The sequence below is a fragment of the Ostrea edulis genome, chromosome 7, assembly GCF_947568905.1.
Source record: "Ostrea edulis chromosome 7, xbOstEdul1.1, whole genome shotgun sequence".
NCBI lineage: Eukaryota > Metazoa > Mollusca > Bivalvia > Ostreida > Ostreidae > Ostrea > Ostrea edulis.
This window is the reverse complement of record NC_079170.1, coordinates 34,152,584-34,169,568: the sequence shown is the minus strand read 5'-3', so window position 1 is coordinate 34,169,568 and position 16,985 is coordinate 34,152,584. Positions and strand designations below refer to the sequence as shown.

General features: G+C 36.0%; 1 protein-coding gene across 1 annotated transcript; it reads left to right on the top strand.

Moving 5' to 3' along the window:
• The first annotated feature begins 8,968 nt into the window (after positions 1-8,968).
• Positions 8,969-14,031, top strand: LOC125654039 (uncharacterized). Its single transcript, XM_048883784.2, has 2 exons — positions 8,969-9,128; positions 11,541-14,031. Exons 1-2 carry the CDS (start codon positions 9,109-9,111, stop codon positions 13,750-13,752), a joined length of 2,232 nt encoding a protein of 743 aa, XP_048739741.2. The 5' UTR covers positions 8,969-9,108; the 3' UTR covers positions 13,753-14,031.
• The last annotated feature ends 2,954 nt before the right edge of the window (positions 14,032-16,985 follow it).

Sequence of the window (16,985 nt, the reverse complement as noted above, 5' to 3'; positions counted from 1 at the left end):
GTAACTTTATGAGGCAGGGGGTCTGGGGGCCGCCAGTGGTGGGGACCAAGGGGGCGAATCCCCCGAAAGCTCCTGGATTTTACAGATATCAAAGGACTTGAAATATGTCTCCGTTGTAGTAATTTTTACTATTTTCTGCCATTTTTATTAAGGTGAAATTAACAAAATGACGCAAATTTTAAGGGTTTCTGGAAAAAATGTAAATTCTCCTAATAAAAGTAAGTCAATAAATCAAAAGATTTTGTCATTTATTTCTCCGAGAAAGGAAGAAAGTACTGCTTCTTTTATCGTTTACATTTTTCTAAACAAGAGACCATGATTTGCCTTAAATTTGAAATTTAAGGGGGGGGGGGGGGGGCTTAAATCCGCCACTCCATAACCTTTGAAAAGTGTGGATTCATCTTTTATTGGAAGAACTTAGGTCACCAAGCGCTTTCTAGAGACATTCTGAGGAGTTTTTCAGGATATCAAATGAATCAAAAGCAAATGTAGATTAAGCATAGATTACTCTGTAACATAACAAATTCAGAGATTTAGTGGTTGATAGTTCTTTGAAATTCTGTGACATTTCCAGGGTTGATTTCAATGGACGAAATTTAAAGGCTGTTGTTAGCTAAGCAACACTGGTATTAATCAATTACAAATATAAATTATACATTTGTACTTTGCATTCAGTAAAACTTTATTAGCACATATGCCAAAAATTCTGAAACTTGTGTGTAAAATGTAGGCTTGTTAGCATGTGCATATAGTTCTTTACTTTAAGATTGCTTATAAATATATAAACGTCAGTCCTCGTTCAGTGTACTGATCACGGATTTCTATTTTACATAACAATATGTATATAGAATTTTCGCGTTAAACCGCAAAAGTTACGCGTTATAACGCGAACATTTCTTTCTTTTTTTTTTCAGTTACGAAAATGAGCTCAATGGGATTTCGTACCAGTGGTATCACGTACATGTAACAAACATTTTTAGAAAATAGGATGACCGGCTAAATAATATCAACGTGTTGAGGCAGAGCGGTTATTTATATTGTATTTTCAGTGTCAGATTTAAAGCGCACCCCCCCGGGGGGGGGGTGTCCCTCTTTTTGTAACCAAATCAATTATTTGTTGTTATCTATTAAATCTATTGTATATAAAGTATCGCTAAGTATAGCATAAAAGTAAACTAAAATGGAAAAAAAAAAAAGATTCCGGGGGCTTCTCTCCTGCACCTCTAACTTGCTTTCAAATAGATTATATAAGTAACATATCAGCTTTGCAAAGACTTCATCTTTACTCACTGGTTACCCCAACCAGGATTATTCACAAATTTGCAGTGATTTTCTTTTCATGTTCAGGGATTGTATCTGGTTATTTTCAAGTCTTGTTATCACATATGCAATAATAAGAGCTCCTCCCACCTTGTTATCGCATAACATCAGAATTACACAATAGAAACAAATTATGTATTTCAAATTTTAACTAGAAAACTGACACGGTCAGCAAGGGCCCCGCTGAGGGTTATTAGAGGAAAGTGACATCTGTATTTGATATAGCAATGTTTGGGGCTGGTATATATGTTCGAATTAATAATATATAAAGATACATTGGAAGATACATTGGAATGCCAATTTGTGAAAAAGGAATCATGAAGCATATTTATAAGAGATTTATGCGATTTAAATTACTTTTAAATTACTTTGTTTGACACACACTCATCCACTCAAACACAACAGAATGCAACTAAATCCCATTGTAATAAGGGATTCAAAATGGATAACTGGTACAAAATATGGTACATACTATTCGAAAAGGATTATGAATTTGACATATTGATGTCTTGGAAAAGGAAATTCTGACATCGGGTCTCTAAGCGTTTTCAAACACATTGTCATTTGATAAAAGTGTTCTACATTTTTAGAAATAGATGGCTCGAACTTCGATCTCTCGAAGTGAAATCATGATCCCGATATTTTTCTCTATATAACAAAGCAAATTTACTATCGATCTCTCGAACGTTCGATCTCTCGCAATCTAATTAAAATTAGATGTTAGATCCGCTCACATACTCGCTACACAAACATCTAACAGCATCCCGTAGAGGGTCAAGTGAATTATAGTTGATATAGTTTAATTTCAATGGGTAGGGGAAAATTCCTATTTAAGAAGTCCCTAGTTGGGACCAATCTCCCTTGCAAATCAATTAATAGATCAGACAGATTGATTGATTGTGTCTTACTTGGCGTCCCTCTCGAGAGTTTTTCAATTGTGGAGGCGCCTTCCTTCGGGGGAGGGGGGGGGCTTTGAATTTGGGCCTGTGCTCGATACTTGAGACCATTGAGCAGTGGTGGTTCTTTGGCGTGCCACGCCTGCTGTGATGCGGGTCATCAGTTTTTTTGGATTGTGTCCGGGACCTATGGCGTCCGCGCCTGATGCCGAATGTTTGGTGATGTAGCTGTTACTACCTATTTTTGGTGACTTGGGTCTGTCGCGGCCGGGGTTCGGGCTTCTGACCTCCCGCATGGTGGACGAGCTCTCTACCTTTAGACCGCCTTGGCGGTCACATCAAGCATATATTCATTAGGAGAGGGTATGACCCTATGTGCGGGGTCTGTGAACCACATTATCATAGTAGAAGTCTAGTATCAAAGGATCAGATCATGTGGTTAGTGTTTTTACAGTCTTGAATTTGTCAGGGACATTGCTGGATCAAATGTCTGATCTAGGATGTTGGGCCTTTTTTCTGGGATGTGTATTTCTTCCATTGCCTAATTATTGGATAATCATTATGTTATGTAGAAGTTGAACATTACGGTTTTCCAGATATTCTCCATAGTGGTGATAGCAGTTATGCCAACAAAGTTGGTCCTATCTTGTCAATATCTTTCATTGGTTAGTGTTTAGTATTAGAGCTACAATTCTGAGAAGGTAGTAGAATTGGGGACACATTTTGTGTTGAAATTTCTATTAAACATTGTCATCTCCGGTGTTCAACACCAAATACAGAGTACCATTCTCAATTTGCAGGAGTCAGTCAACTTCATTCTCAGACTCATGAAATAAAGGGTATCTCAGTTGCTAGAAATTGAATAAAACAGGTCTCAGTTCAATTTAAAAATATAGTACATAGTCTGGTTATCTCGCATCTGCTGATCTGGGCGACGTAGTAAACCATGTTGTACAGTTGGCAGCTTACTTGTCAAGTTAAAGTTGCTCTTACTGGGCAGGCAGGGTTCATAGCTATTGATTTCTAGTAAATGCAAAATTTGGATGATGTGCTTGTTTGATCTTGACAAGATCCTCAAAGGTTGATGAAACCCATATTTTACCATGGGTGTGATTTTTTCTCCTTTCAGAGGAAATCCTCTGATTTGCTCAATTTTCGAAAAAATGAAACACTCTGGATTTGATTTAAAGTGGCAGAAAATGATATTTTTCCAGGTAGGGTGAGGTGTTTTTCTCCCTTTTTGACTAGTTTTCCTCTGATTTTTGAGGAATTCAGTCACATCCCTGTTTTACAGATACACAGCATGTGTCCACAACTATTAAATGTTTTGTGTCCTAACACAGTGTGCTTCAATGCCTATGAAACCCCATGATGAAACGGGGTGATGAAAGTCTAAAATCATGTTTTGTGTGGAAGTATATTGAAGATTCATTAGCTGTCCAAATATATAGGGAGAACTAGGGAAGGATTGTATTTTGTGTGGTTTTGTTTTGTGTATAATTTGAACCCAATTTTTGGGGTATTGTGGTTTATTAATCGCTACAACATCAATTTCTATATTGTTTAGTTACTTGTTTCAATCATGTCCTAAATATTGCAGAAACAGGTAATGCTAAAGGATGATGTATTGATTCGACCATCTTTGAGCTAGCTTTCACAGCTTCTTTGTCGAGTTAAGGGAGTTTTACATGTGGATCTGGTGGCTGAGATACCCTGGTTTGAAATGCTTCAACTTCGAGAAGAAAATGTTTATATCTTGAGGAATAGCAAATTCAATTCTCAATGTGGGTATGATCTTGGAGTGAAGCATTCCTCTACATACATTTTCGTTAATTATTTGAAATGTCAGCACTTGATTAAATGGTGAATTTCCCACAACTATTTTTGTTTCATAATACTTCCACTTTCTAAGTGGATGTATTCCAATATGATAAGGCACTGGAGAGATACCATTCCCAAGTCAACAGCGTAGTACATGCTACAGGTAAGGAGTTTGATGGATGGCGTTTTGTATGATTTGTCCCTCAGCAATTTACTGAGAACTGGGTTTTTATGTGTTGAAACTTGGAAAGTTCAGTGTTTCCTTAAATTTAAGAAAATTAGGCGAGGTTGGTCGTGGGTCAGTTGATTGGTGGCTCCCCCTTTGGTGGGATGACTGTAAACAAGGCTAACCTGTTTGCAGCCATGTGGAGTTTGAGCACACCAAGTCAACTGATTCTATTTGTACTGGTGTATTGTCAGTGAATTTGAAACTGTTCTGTGCAATTGAACTGTGACTGAATTTGTGAAACTGTGACTTTTGTCAAATGATTGCTATTATCACAAATCCCATAATCCATATCTATTCACAATTGTGTTGCCAGTGAATTTGAAACTGTTCTGTGATTTGTGACTGTGATTTGGTGAAACTTGCTGTTGTAAAAATTAGTGCTTTTATCATAATGCATTGCATAATTGAGCTAAATATTGGGTTAACTTAACATACTCTAATTAAGTAACCATCCGCGGTTGACCCGGGGTGGTCATTTCTGAACTTGTTGATTATGTTGCATTTTGTGTTGATGTTGCTTTTTGTGTGGGTTTGCCGATATGAGTTGTTATTGAATGGCATCCCACAAATTCTTGCTTTATGCCACAGCCAAAACTCGCCAAATAAAGTTTTAACTGGTTTTGCCTCTCCTTTTCTCTGTATAAATAATTGTTTCTCCTTTCCCTATTTGATCCACGTTGGAATCCTTTAGTTTTATTTGCATTTTATTTTCTTCTGTATGCATTGTTATGTCTTCATAATAAAAAAAAAAAAAAAAAAAAAAACAACAACAAAAAACAAAAAAAACAAAACAAAAAAAAACAAAAAAAAAAAAAACAAAAAAAAAAAACAACAACAACAACAGCAGATAACAACTCAGGCATAAGATGGAATACGACAACAAAATTAGATCTAGATTTTGCAGACGACATCGCTTTATTATCCAGCAGCAAAGATCAAATGCAACAAAAACTGAACTCTCAAAACAGATACGCAGCTAGAACAGGTTTAAAAATCAATACAGGAAAAACCAAAGCTATGCGTCTAAATGCTGCAAACATCACACCAATAACTATCCATGGGAACAACATAAACGATGTGGATGAGTTCATTTACCTCGGAGCAACAGTAAGCAAGACAGGAGGTACTAATGAAGATATAAGAAGAAGAATTGGCCATGCAAGAGTAGCATTCCATAAGATCTGGAGCAATAACCAACTTAACAGAAAAACAAAAATGAAGCTCTTCAGCTCAAATGTAATAGCTGTGTTATTGTATGGCAGCGAGACCTGGAAAATGACAAAAGGGGATGAAAAACTTGTAGATACCTTCCAGCACAAATGTCTTAGGAAAATCTTAAAGATCTACTGGCCAATGAAAATATCAAATGTAGCAGGAAATAGGGCTCACGGCGGGTGTGACCGGTCAACAGGGGATGCTTACTCCTCCTAGGCACCTGATCCCACCTCTGGTGTGCCCGGGGGTCCGTGTTTGCCCAACAATCTATTTTGTATTGCTTGTAGGAGTTATGAGATTGATCACTGTTCGTTATCTTCACCTTGCAGTTAGAGAGATAGCAGGAGTAGCAAAGATGAGCACTATGATAAAAACACGCAGATGGCAGTGGATTGGACATGTGCTACGGATGGATAAAAGAACACACCCATATGTAGCCCTTAGTTGGACACCAGAAGGAAAAAGAAAGAGAGGAAGACCGAAGGAAACGTGGAGAAGAACAATAGAAAGAGAGAAGAAAGAACTGGGTTTTGGGTCATGGACAGAGGCAGCACGATCAGCCCAGGACAGAAGTAAATGGAGAAGACTTGTTCATGGCCCTATTCTCCACGAGGAGAGAAGGAATTAAGTCAAGTAAGTCAAGTCATAATCAATTGCATGTCCCAGATCTTTTTGGTTTTTTACTGTCATTTCTCCAACTTTAAAGAAACCAAAAAAATGCTAAAGGCGACTTGAAACAGTTTGTATTCATAGTAGTTTGTACAAACCAAGTACAAACTTTGTAGTATTTGATCTAATATAATTGATGTGATTAGCAGTCTGAATCCTTCTAAGAGTTTCTTAACCAGAAAGCTTTGAGTTTCATCCTTATCGTTTTGAATTTTTTTGTTTGTAAGAAATAGCTGAAATGTAAGTTCTAGCTGTTGCCACTGAAAGATGTTTTACTGACATATAACCTATGAATAGAAATATTTGCTCTAACGTAGGGGGTCATATTTTGCTAAGGTTTAGGGAATCCTGGAAATCCTCAAAGCATCTTAGTCCCTGATTGTATGTTTCTTGAGTATTTTGGGCTGTTACTAGATGTAACAAGTTGTTTACTTCATTTCTAACATCAACTGCTGAAATTCTACTGCTATTTTTTCTGGTATCTTGTTTGCTTGTGGAGCCAATTTCTGAAATGTTTTAAATTGTTTACGTGACAGTGCATCTGCGATACTATTTTGTGTACCTGCTTTATGTTTTGTCTAGAATACTATGGTTTTTTTTAACAGTATAAGGACCAACTTTCTTATCAAAAACATGATTCTTTTTTATTTTGATGTTTGTTTGTTAATAATTGACACCAGTGCATTATTGTCAATTTGCATTATGATCCTCTTGTTCTTAAAGTGCATTTCGCCCCATATGTAAATAGCTAATACAATGGGCACCAGCTCCAAAAATGACATTTCTTTAAAAATACCTAATTCCCATTTTGTCGGCCAAGGCCAGAAAACCCATCTACCTTCCCAGTATACACCACATCCCAAATCTGGATTGCCTGTACTATCTGTAAACAATTCATATTTTCATTACTCAGCCATTCACTCTCATGCAAGAGTCTAACACCATTGAACTGTTCTAAAAAAAATAACCAAGTTTTAACATCTTCCCTAAACTCATTTGTGATTTTGATATGATGATGAGCTTTTGTCACCCCACAAGTAGCATCATAAAAGCTCCTGTTGAATGCTCTTGCAACTGGCACACCTTTGCTGAAAAAAATGAAGCTTCCAAATATGCTTTGTACTTTTTGTAACTGTAATAATTGTTAGCATAGATTTCAACTGTTTTACCTTTTCTAGAGGAATTTTTACAATCATATCAACCGCATTGATTTCTAAACCTAAAAATATAAGGCGTGTAGATGATCCTACTGTTTTTTCATATGCTAACGGTACACCCACCAAACTGCACAAATTCTGAAACTCTTCCATTAAATGTGAACATTCTTGAGTACCTACTCTTCCAATAAATAAGAAATCATCCAGATAATGATAAATCGTGCCAATATCTGTCTGTTTCTGGAATTGCCAGTGTAAAAATGTTGAAAACTTTTCAAACAGCTTACATGACATTGCACAACCCATTGGTAAACATTTGTCAATGTAATATTTTCTTGAAATTTGAAACCTAGCAAATCAAAATCACCAGGATGGATTATCAAAATCTAAATGCCGATTTGATATCCATCTTAGTCAGCAATATTCCTGTTCCCAATCTAGCTACTGTTTCTAAAACCTGATCTAAAGATGTATAAGCTACTGTACATTCTTGGGGATCTATGTAGTGATTAACACCATTATTTTCTGGAAAAGATAGATGTGTAATTAATCGCCACATTCCCCCTTGTTTGATACAATGCCTTTTGGCGATATTTTTAAATTTGATATTGGTTTAATTGAATATGGCCCCCCTATCCTTCCTTTTCCCACTTCATTATCTATTTTTTTTTCTCAGGGTGTTTTTTGACTGATGTAAGATTATCTGATTCACTCCCTATTCTTGGCCCTTTGTACCCTAATCTGAATCCAAATCTAAATCCTTGCAAAAGTTCTAAAGCTATATTTTTAAAAAGGATAACTGTGTAACAATGATTCTAAATTGTTTATATCTATAGGGGTGGTCCCAAGCTTCCATACATTAGAAAGTTCCCTTTTTGACCTCTGAATTGAGACCCCCCTCTTCCTCTTGTGTTCTGGTACTGATCCCTTGAAAATCTGTAATTTCCCTGTCCACGAAAATTACTAAAACCTTCCCCTTGTGTGCCGATGTTTTTTGATTGACAAATGTTGCTAGGATGTTGACCCCCATACTTGATACATATATGTAAATATGCACAGGGTGATCTGAAGCATGAACCTTGGTAGTTGTAATTGTAGCATGTTTTACTCTGACTCTGGTAAGTTGCTCTATCTAGCTTCTGATTTTTTTAAAGAATTTTTCTCGGATGTTTGTAATTCCCCATTCACCATTACAATTGTTTGTTTTTGTGGCTCATTAGAATTAATTAACAAACAAGCAGTGACAAGAATACTGGATGGAAAACGTAGGTATAGGACTGCGTTAAAACGTATCACGATGTCGGTCACAAAAACCTAGCGATTACGGCGTCTTTTTAGCAACCGGAAGCCTGGGTTTGATTCTCGGTGTCTGCTGTCGCGACAAACTAACATGCATGATATAGATTGTAACACCTTCATTAGCTCCCCTACACGATTTAGGATTCTGAAGTAAAACTACTCCTATATCAGTTATGCAATGCGTGTTAACAATTTTCAGAAAATTGTAAAGTCATCCCTCTAATGCTATATGCCTATGTCTTTGTTGATTTTGTTTGGATTTCGCAATGCTTGCATTTCATAGTTAGAAAGAGGACCTTTAAATCCAAAGAGAACTCTTTAAAAGAAATATTGCATAATATTAATGAAATCTTTTTCCGGCATTATAACTCAAGTTTTGAAATAGATTTGAAATACTTGACAGAGGGGCCGAATTAATGTCGCTCCGAGTTGGAAAAGTACGTATTTGTACTTAGTAAGAGGATTTTGGAATTGGATCTAAATACCCTTTGTCTTTTATCGGATGACAATGCCGGAAACAAGGTAAAGTGACAAATTTCAGTTGACATTGTTTATATTTATTTCTGTAAATGTAGAGATACATATAGAGGGGTCATTGCTCTGTATATTTTGCGAATGTAAACACATTGTAGCTAACCTTACAACCTGGATAAAATGAGGAGAAATCAATATCGATCAACTGTAAAACCTATTTTTACATATAAAGCTTGAATGTCTGCTCTATAAGTTTATTTATCCATCAAAATATCGAAGACCATTTAAAGTAATTCCACCCTCCTGTGATGTCATCAGATTTTGCAAAATCAATGATTTATTTACATTTATGCGTGATAGGAACATAAATTTTGTTGGAGTCTTTTCCGATAGTTATTGTAAAAAATCTTGTTAAAAATAAATTATTTTAAAAGTCTAAGTTATAAATGAATAATCAATGTTACGTTTTAAATTATTGAATCCAAGGGCAATAACTCTGTTTCTATTGATTTCTTTATCAAGTCTATTATGCGATAGATTTCCTTTATTTTTACAGACATTTCGTATATTTTTGTGAAGATACAGTTTCATGAAATTGTTATGAATGCTACTATATCGTCATAACCAGTTTGTATGAAATTTTGATAACGCTGTTTAAGGAAAATTGCAATTTTCTGACGGTGATATATGATTCTGTTTATGTACGTCTCGTATCTTAAAAAGTGTGATGACATATGTATTTTATTTGATAATTTGTTAGTTTTAACTCTAATGAATGGAAATAAATACATTTTTCAAACTTGTATCAGATAAAACTGCGAGTATGGAGTTACCTTAAAGTTGATACGCAACTCTGTTTTGTGGTAAAGCACGTTTAATTTAAATACTTTAAAAAACGGATTAACACACAGAAGAATACATCTTGAGAAGATCCCTCCACCCCAAAAAGGAGACAAAAATCGACTAAAACTATTTTCAATCTTTCCCACTCTCTCTAAAGTTCAATCATAATGCATGTCTTTATACCTCGGACTACATCTGTCGTTGACGACCAAGTACATGTTGTCAAATATTGCCTTAGGGTTGACTGAGTTTGATTTTCCATTTTAGAATAACAAACTATAAACCATATTTTCGTGTATTCACTTTCTGATTACAATCTAATTGTACATTTAAAAGAGATCAAAGTACTGAAAGTACTGCGAAGCACTAAGCTGACTGCATGGATTTTGTCTGTAATGTTAATGAACAGCAGGAAAAGTTTATTATTTATCTTCGCACACTTAAATAATACATTTCTGTAAAGAAATAATAAATATGGATGGGAAATAATGTCCCAAAGCTTTTCACAATATTGAAATATAAATATTATAAGATGTTGTTAAACAAAATGGTCGCTATCATAATTTTGGTCCCAATCGAAACCGAATCCCTGTCCTTGGATCATGAAGTTTACAATTTTGGTAAAGGACACATTCTCCTTTTAAATATATATATTTAATCAGAATCTAGTATTTAGTATCAACAGCATTAAAGATTATGGTATTGAAATGTTTTACACCTAAACACTATATACCCAATTTGGCCCCACCCTGGAGTTAGAACCTCTATCCCGAAGATCATGACATTTGTAATTTTGGTAAAGGCCTCACTGCTTTATACAACTATGCAATGATTTTTTCTTACCGATGTGATGTTGTAGAGAAGGCTATTTTCGGAAATCGGCCAAGTTTTCGTAAAAATTGAAAACAATTGTAATGGTAGTTTTCGGTTGAAAGTGTTCAACGGACGCTGATCAATTATGAGATAAATGAATGGAAAATTTCAAGCGCACCATCATTCACAACAACTAATATCCAATAAATAACGTACTTCTGTGTTCTAGTTTAATTGTGTATGAACCATTTTTTGAATGCAACTAAACGTGTAATGTATTAATGTACTTCACTGGGAAAATTTTAGAGGGCTAGTGACTTTAATTGATAAAAAAACCCATCGCAAGTGAAAGTAGTGCCCGGAGCAGACATATTTTCTAGATATATACAACCTATTTCACCAACTCAAATTAGATGAATATGACTGAAATATCATTAACTTAGTAGTAACTTTAATATGTAATTTTCATGACCGTTATAATTTCATTACTTTACATGATTAAAAAAATGTGATATAAGTTGTTGATCAACCGTCGTCAAGACGTTTGCTGTTTCACCTTGAAGAACTCGGATCTAAGATTTCCCCATATGACCTTTTTTGACCAAGCGCGATTTGCAAAACATTCCAGAGTTTCGAACTTCGGACCTCCACCGTCACATTGTCCTTGCTCATTGGTGGCACCCCAATTCAAATTATATTTCCGATTTGAGTCCCTAATTTTCGTTTAGACTGTGATGAATACGTTTCTCGTGCTTCAAATGAAATTTCATTTTTATTGTTAACATTCGCCTTTTTTGTTTTCAGTTTGAATGAAGTAGCCTCACGTCAAGAAAAGGAAATTCAGTCAAGAGTGACGATATCTGTGATATGTCTGATTGCGTGTCTATTGAATTTCATAATAATATGTTTGTTCAACATGTTTTACCAAGACAAGCTGGTATTTGTAGATTATTTTGTTATGTTTATATGTGTCCTATCACTGTGTATAGTCAGACGTGTTACACTGAAAATAGTATCTGATCCTGTCATTCGGCATTATGTGACTGTAATGAACAGACAAGGCAAACACTTTTACACATATCGTTTGTTTAATATTATAATACAACCTATAGGCGTTCTTGAAACTTTACTATTTAAATGTTTTAAAAATATGCTCAAATGTTTCAAATTTATTCTGTGGATTTCATTCCTATACTTGGTATGGGGTGTTGTTTTATTTTTTCTGTGCTATACTACATCGGATTTCTACGCTTCGCAATATCAACACCTGTTCGTTTCTAACTTTTCATTTGAATCAAGAAGTCCATCCATTTGGCCTTCGCTGGACTCTCATTCATTTATGAATAAGGTTTGCAGTAAGACAGAAACATTCGATATATCGGCTTTTCAGACAAGAAACACATTAACATACAAAATTGAAAGTGAAACGTGTTATTGTGCCACAGATATTGAGAATACTGCTATGGAAAATGTGCGTATGGAATTAAAATCCCCTGGTGAATTCGTAAATTTACGGTGTACAATTACGAATGTACAATTCACGGCTAGTCTTCATAATTTGACAGTAGTGTGGAAAAAAGACAATCGGTTGATACATGTCGATGATCAAAATATGAAAATAAATACTTCCATTACCACAAACGCAGAATATATCACTATAGAGAGTTATCTTATCATTTCGTATATTGACGAAGGGGACTATGGACGATATATGTGTCAGGTAGTGACAAAGGCGTTCTTAGGGGAGTGTATAATAAATCGGACATTGAGGATACCCTCAGAAATTCTAACTGTGACCTATACTAATCTTTATAGTCAGCAGATACTGAAAAAATACTCCGGAATTCAGGATGTGATATTCGTACCACTTGGGAATGAATTGCATCTATTTTGGTATCCGTTGACTCTAGCAATCGAAGGGAATTCGAAGAATATTCAACAAACATACTCTATAAACGGAAAAGAGACACAGAAGATGCCACGTGGCGCCTCGTGTAGCGGCTGTTCTTACCTAACAAGAATGTTCTCCATTTGCGGTGGGTTAAGACACTGGTTTATTGTACCTTTGCGCTGTTCATTGATGGAAAATATATTTCACATTGATCATGGGCATATCGTTTCAGTGTTTTCGATGTGTGCCGATACTTCTGTTTATGGTATTCATAAAATTGTATTCAGGCGCCTGAAATATGACAAGGAAAAGAAAAGATTCGTTAATGTCACGGTTGAGCATCCTGATACTTATGTAGTACTTCCAGAAATGCCATATGCTTATCAATTAGACAATTATTCTAACAGTGAAAAAGTGAACAAGGTGATGCTGCACCTGAAGCATGGCAACCTAACAAGGGACGCTATTCTTGACGATTCTCACGTGGTGTCACTTAATAAGCGATATTATTTTGAAACAATCGCTGTCTTGATTGCACCATTGGTTATATACATGTTATTCTTGCACAGAAATAAAATATCCGATTTACTGCGTTGGAAAATTCCTCTTGAATTGTCAGAAAACCGGTACAGATACACGTGTTATGTATTTTGTTGTGATGAAGATAAAACTGACGTCACGAGTCAGCTGTACAATAAGCTGTTGGAGGACAACATGGAAGTGGGTATTATACTCAATAACTGTGAATTGAACAACCCCGGGAGAAAAAATAGCGAAATTACATCCGACATCATTGATAATTCATTGTCATTGATATTCTTCATATCGCCATCATATTTAGCGGATACATATTGTAAAAATTATCATTTGATTCCCGTTATGGAAAACATGAAAACTAGGAAAATACTTGCTAATAAAGTACTTTTCGTCATGGTTAACCACGCTAAGTTACCAAAGAACATAGGTTTTGACACTCAAAGTGTTTCAAAAGTAAAATGGAGAACATCTAATAGCCATTCTGCATACAACCAAGTGAAGAATTGGATACCAGTGGAAGTGCTTCGATTTCCAGAGAGGTGTTTAATGGGAGAATATGCTTTAATCAAGAGAGGTGAAATTATTTAAAATGTCAGCATCAATCCTCCTAGGCACCTGATCCCACCTCTGATGCTTCCAGGGATCCGTGTTAGCCGTTCTCTGAATTTTTTATTCTTGATAGAATTTTTGAAATTGATGGCGATTTAGTATAAAAATGTTCTTTAACCTCTCACTATGTTAATGCAGAAGTGTATCTATTTAAGTTTTGTAGTGTTAGCTTTTTCACACATAGTATTTTAAATGTAAAGCGTATTGTTATTAAATAGAATTAATGTGTTTTGTTTTTCATTAAATGATCAATACGTATGGGTAAACATAATTGCGATTAATACTTATTCTTTACATGTTGATTTTGACTACGGATTACTCCATTTACCTGATCAAGATATAGGGCTCATGACGGGTGTGACCGGTCGACAGGGGATGCTTACTCCTCCTAGGCACCTGATCCCACCTTTGGTCCGTCCAGAGGTCGGTGTTTGTCCAACTCTAAATTTTGTATTCCTTATGAGAGTTATGTGATTGATCACTGTTCGTTATCTTAACCATTTTATATTGGAGAATGCACGAAAATTATTCACGTATTTGAATCTTGGAACACATTTTTCTAGTAATGCAATACTTGGAATGACAATTTCTTAAATCTTTAATGTCTCCCTTCCTAACAAATGCTAAAATGTGGTCGTGTTGGACTGAGAAATATTTGAACTATCAATTTGGTGGGTTTTATGCAGAATGATGTCAAAGGTCATAAGGTACAATTCCTTTAATTTAAGTAATTGTGACTGCAGTGAAATCGAAACGATTTAAACATGAAACTCTAACAGAATATCTTCTTCTTGTGTTTGTAATGTTAATTGTGATTACGTCATCTTGGGATCATAAACAATACAATCATTGTAACGTGTGGCATGATTATTGTGCGTTTAACATCTTCACAATAAACCCTTATAATATGTTACTAAGTGCGGAAGATACCAGGGGCAACGGCGTTTATGTTTACATTACAAACGGACTTCGTGTCATTTTTTTTTCAAGTGCTCTTGTAAAGAGATCGGGTAAAATCCGTACGATGGCTGTGCGAAAATTATTAGAACATTGTACAATTATAAAATATCTAATTATCAGTGTTTTTGCCTTCGATATCTTTACTAACTTTAATTATATCCATTTCTTCATGAATGCAATGCAGGTGTAAACAATGTCCGTATGAACTTTGGTGAATGCAATACACCTCTTTCAACGGCTAGGAATCCCGATTGAAATGAAAGTAGAATGTAAATATATAAAAACATCAATTTTGAAAAAAAAACGAGATTATGAACTGCAACACTTCTCGCCAGCAGGTAGCACGCTTCATAAATCATGCTGACGTAATGTGTCGCAGTTCATCTTCTCACGTAATTTTGTTCTTAAATAGTGACCATAAGTCTCTCTCGGAACTCGTACGGAGTTCTCACGACTCCCGTGCATTGACTATGCAATGTTATGCAGTTATGGGACCGCTTTGAACAGCCCGATCCCAAGGACAGTGTTAAAAAGTGTTGGTAAAGCTTTCATTATTTGTTGTGCAGGCTTGTCGTAAATGTGCAAACCAAAGATTAACGGCATCATCTGTGTACAATGCCTCCTCAACCAAACGAAAGATTAACGGCATCATCTGTGTACAATGCCTCCTAAACCATACCAGATATTAACGGTATCATTTGTGTACAATGCCTCCTAAACCAAACCAAAGATCAACGGTATCATGTGTGTACAATGCCTCCTAAACCAAACGAAAGATTAACGGTATCATGTGTGTACAATGCCTCCTAAACCAAGAGTGGGAAGAGAAGTGTTTGAAAACCTCTGATGAGACAAGGGCATCAATATTGTGACCCCTGAAAGGCTAACAGAAACCTTGCAATAGTTGTGCATGAGCCGTTCTAACGTCTCATGGAGCTACAATCTCCATACGATTATTTTCTCCAAATGTCCGACATATCGATCAACGCACTTCTTCCCGAAATGACGCTGCATAAATCGTGCAATGCATTGCTAGTTACATGTCGGCACCAGATCCCACCTCTGGTACATGTGTGTTCAGGGGTTCATATTTGCCCAACTCGTAATTTTGTATTCCTTATAAGAGTTAAGAGACTAATCACTGTTCGTTATCTCTATCTTTTTATTATGCAACATGTGAAAAGGTTATGGGCTCAAGATTTCAAGAAATTGTATAACTTCTTATAGGAGTTATGAGATTGATCACCGTTGGTTATCTTTGCCTTTCTACCGAAATAATATCGATGGGGCCACTTAGCCCATGATTCCGTACAAAAACTCGCACTCACCGCCTGTTACCACACAGCAAGGTAGATACAACCAGGTTACCGTCTCCATGGGAGCATCGCAATGAAAGATGAAGATAACAAACAGTGGTCAATCTCAGAACTCCTATAAGCAATACAAAATAGAGAGTTGGGCAAACACGGACTCCTGGACATATCAGAGATGGGATCAGGCACCTAGAAGGCGTAAACATCCCCTGTCGACTGGTCACACCCGCCATGAGCCCTATATCTTGATCAGGTAAACGGAGTTATCCGTAGTCAAAATCAGTGTGCCAAGAACTTCTAACAATCGGTATGAACCATATCAGAGAGTATTTGACCCAATGATATGTTGCATTGGCAAGCTAGATCATTATAACGATAATCAAAATGTAAACAAGACTTGAAATCATAAATTTCAGTTGATTAATGTGATCTCAGGATGTCGGTCCGATTATAGTGCGGTGTCACGCTCTGCCGTCTATGGGCTTCATTATCCCTGCATGTTTTCGTAGACAGCCAGTAACAAAGCTTTTAAGCAAAAACTAAGACGAGCAGCGGATCACCTTGTCAAACGGGTTTTCACAAACCCATGTTGCTGCTACATCCAAGCCGCAGAAAATCACAGATTTGAAATTTTAGATATTTTTTCTGTGCAAGATCTCGAAGTTGATATTTCAAAAACCTCTTGTGATATTCCAATGTGCAACGTAGTTACATTAATGAAACTTTATGAAAAAACAAAACCAAAGATTTTCCCGAATAGCCGATTAGATACTGACTATGCTGACATATTACTGCGAGCCATATGCGCTACCGTCCTATTGACTTGTAAGGACAGTAAGGTAATAGTGTCGAGTGAAATGCAATCATTGACAGAACCCAGATTAGTCACAAGGTTATATCTGATGCCAAGTCAACATAGGGATATGACAATCGGAGTTA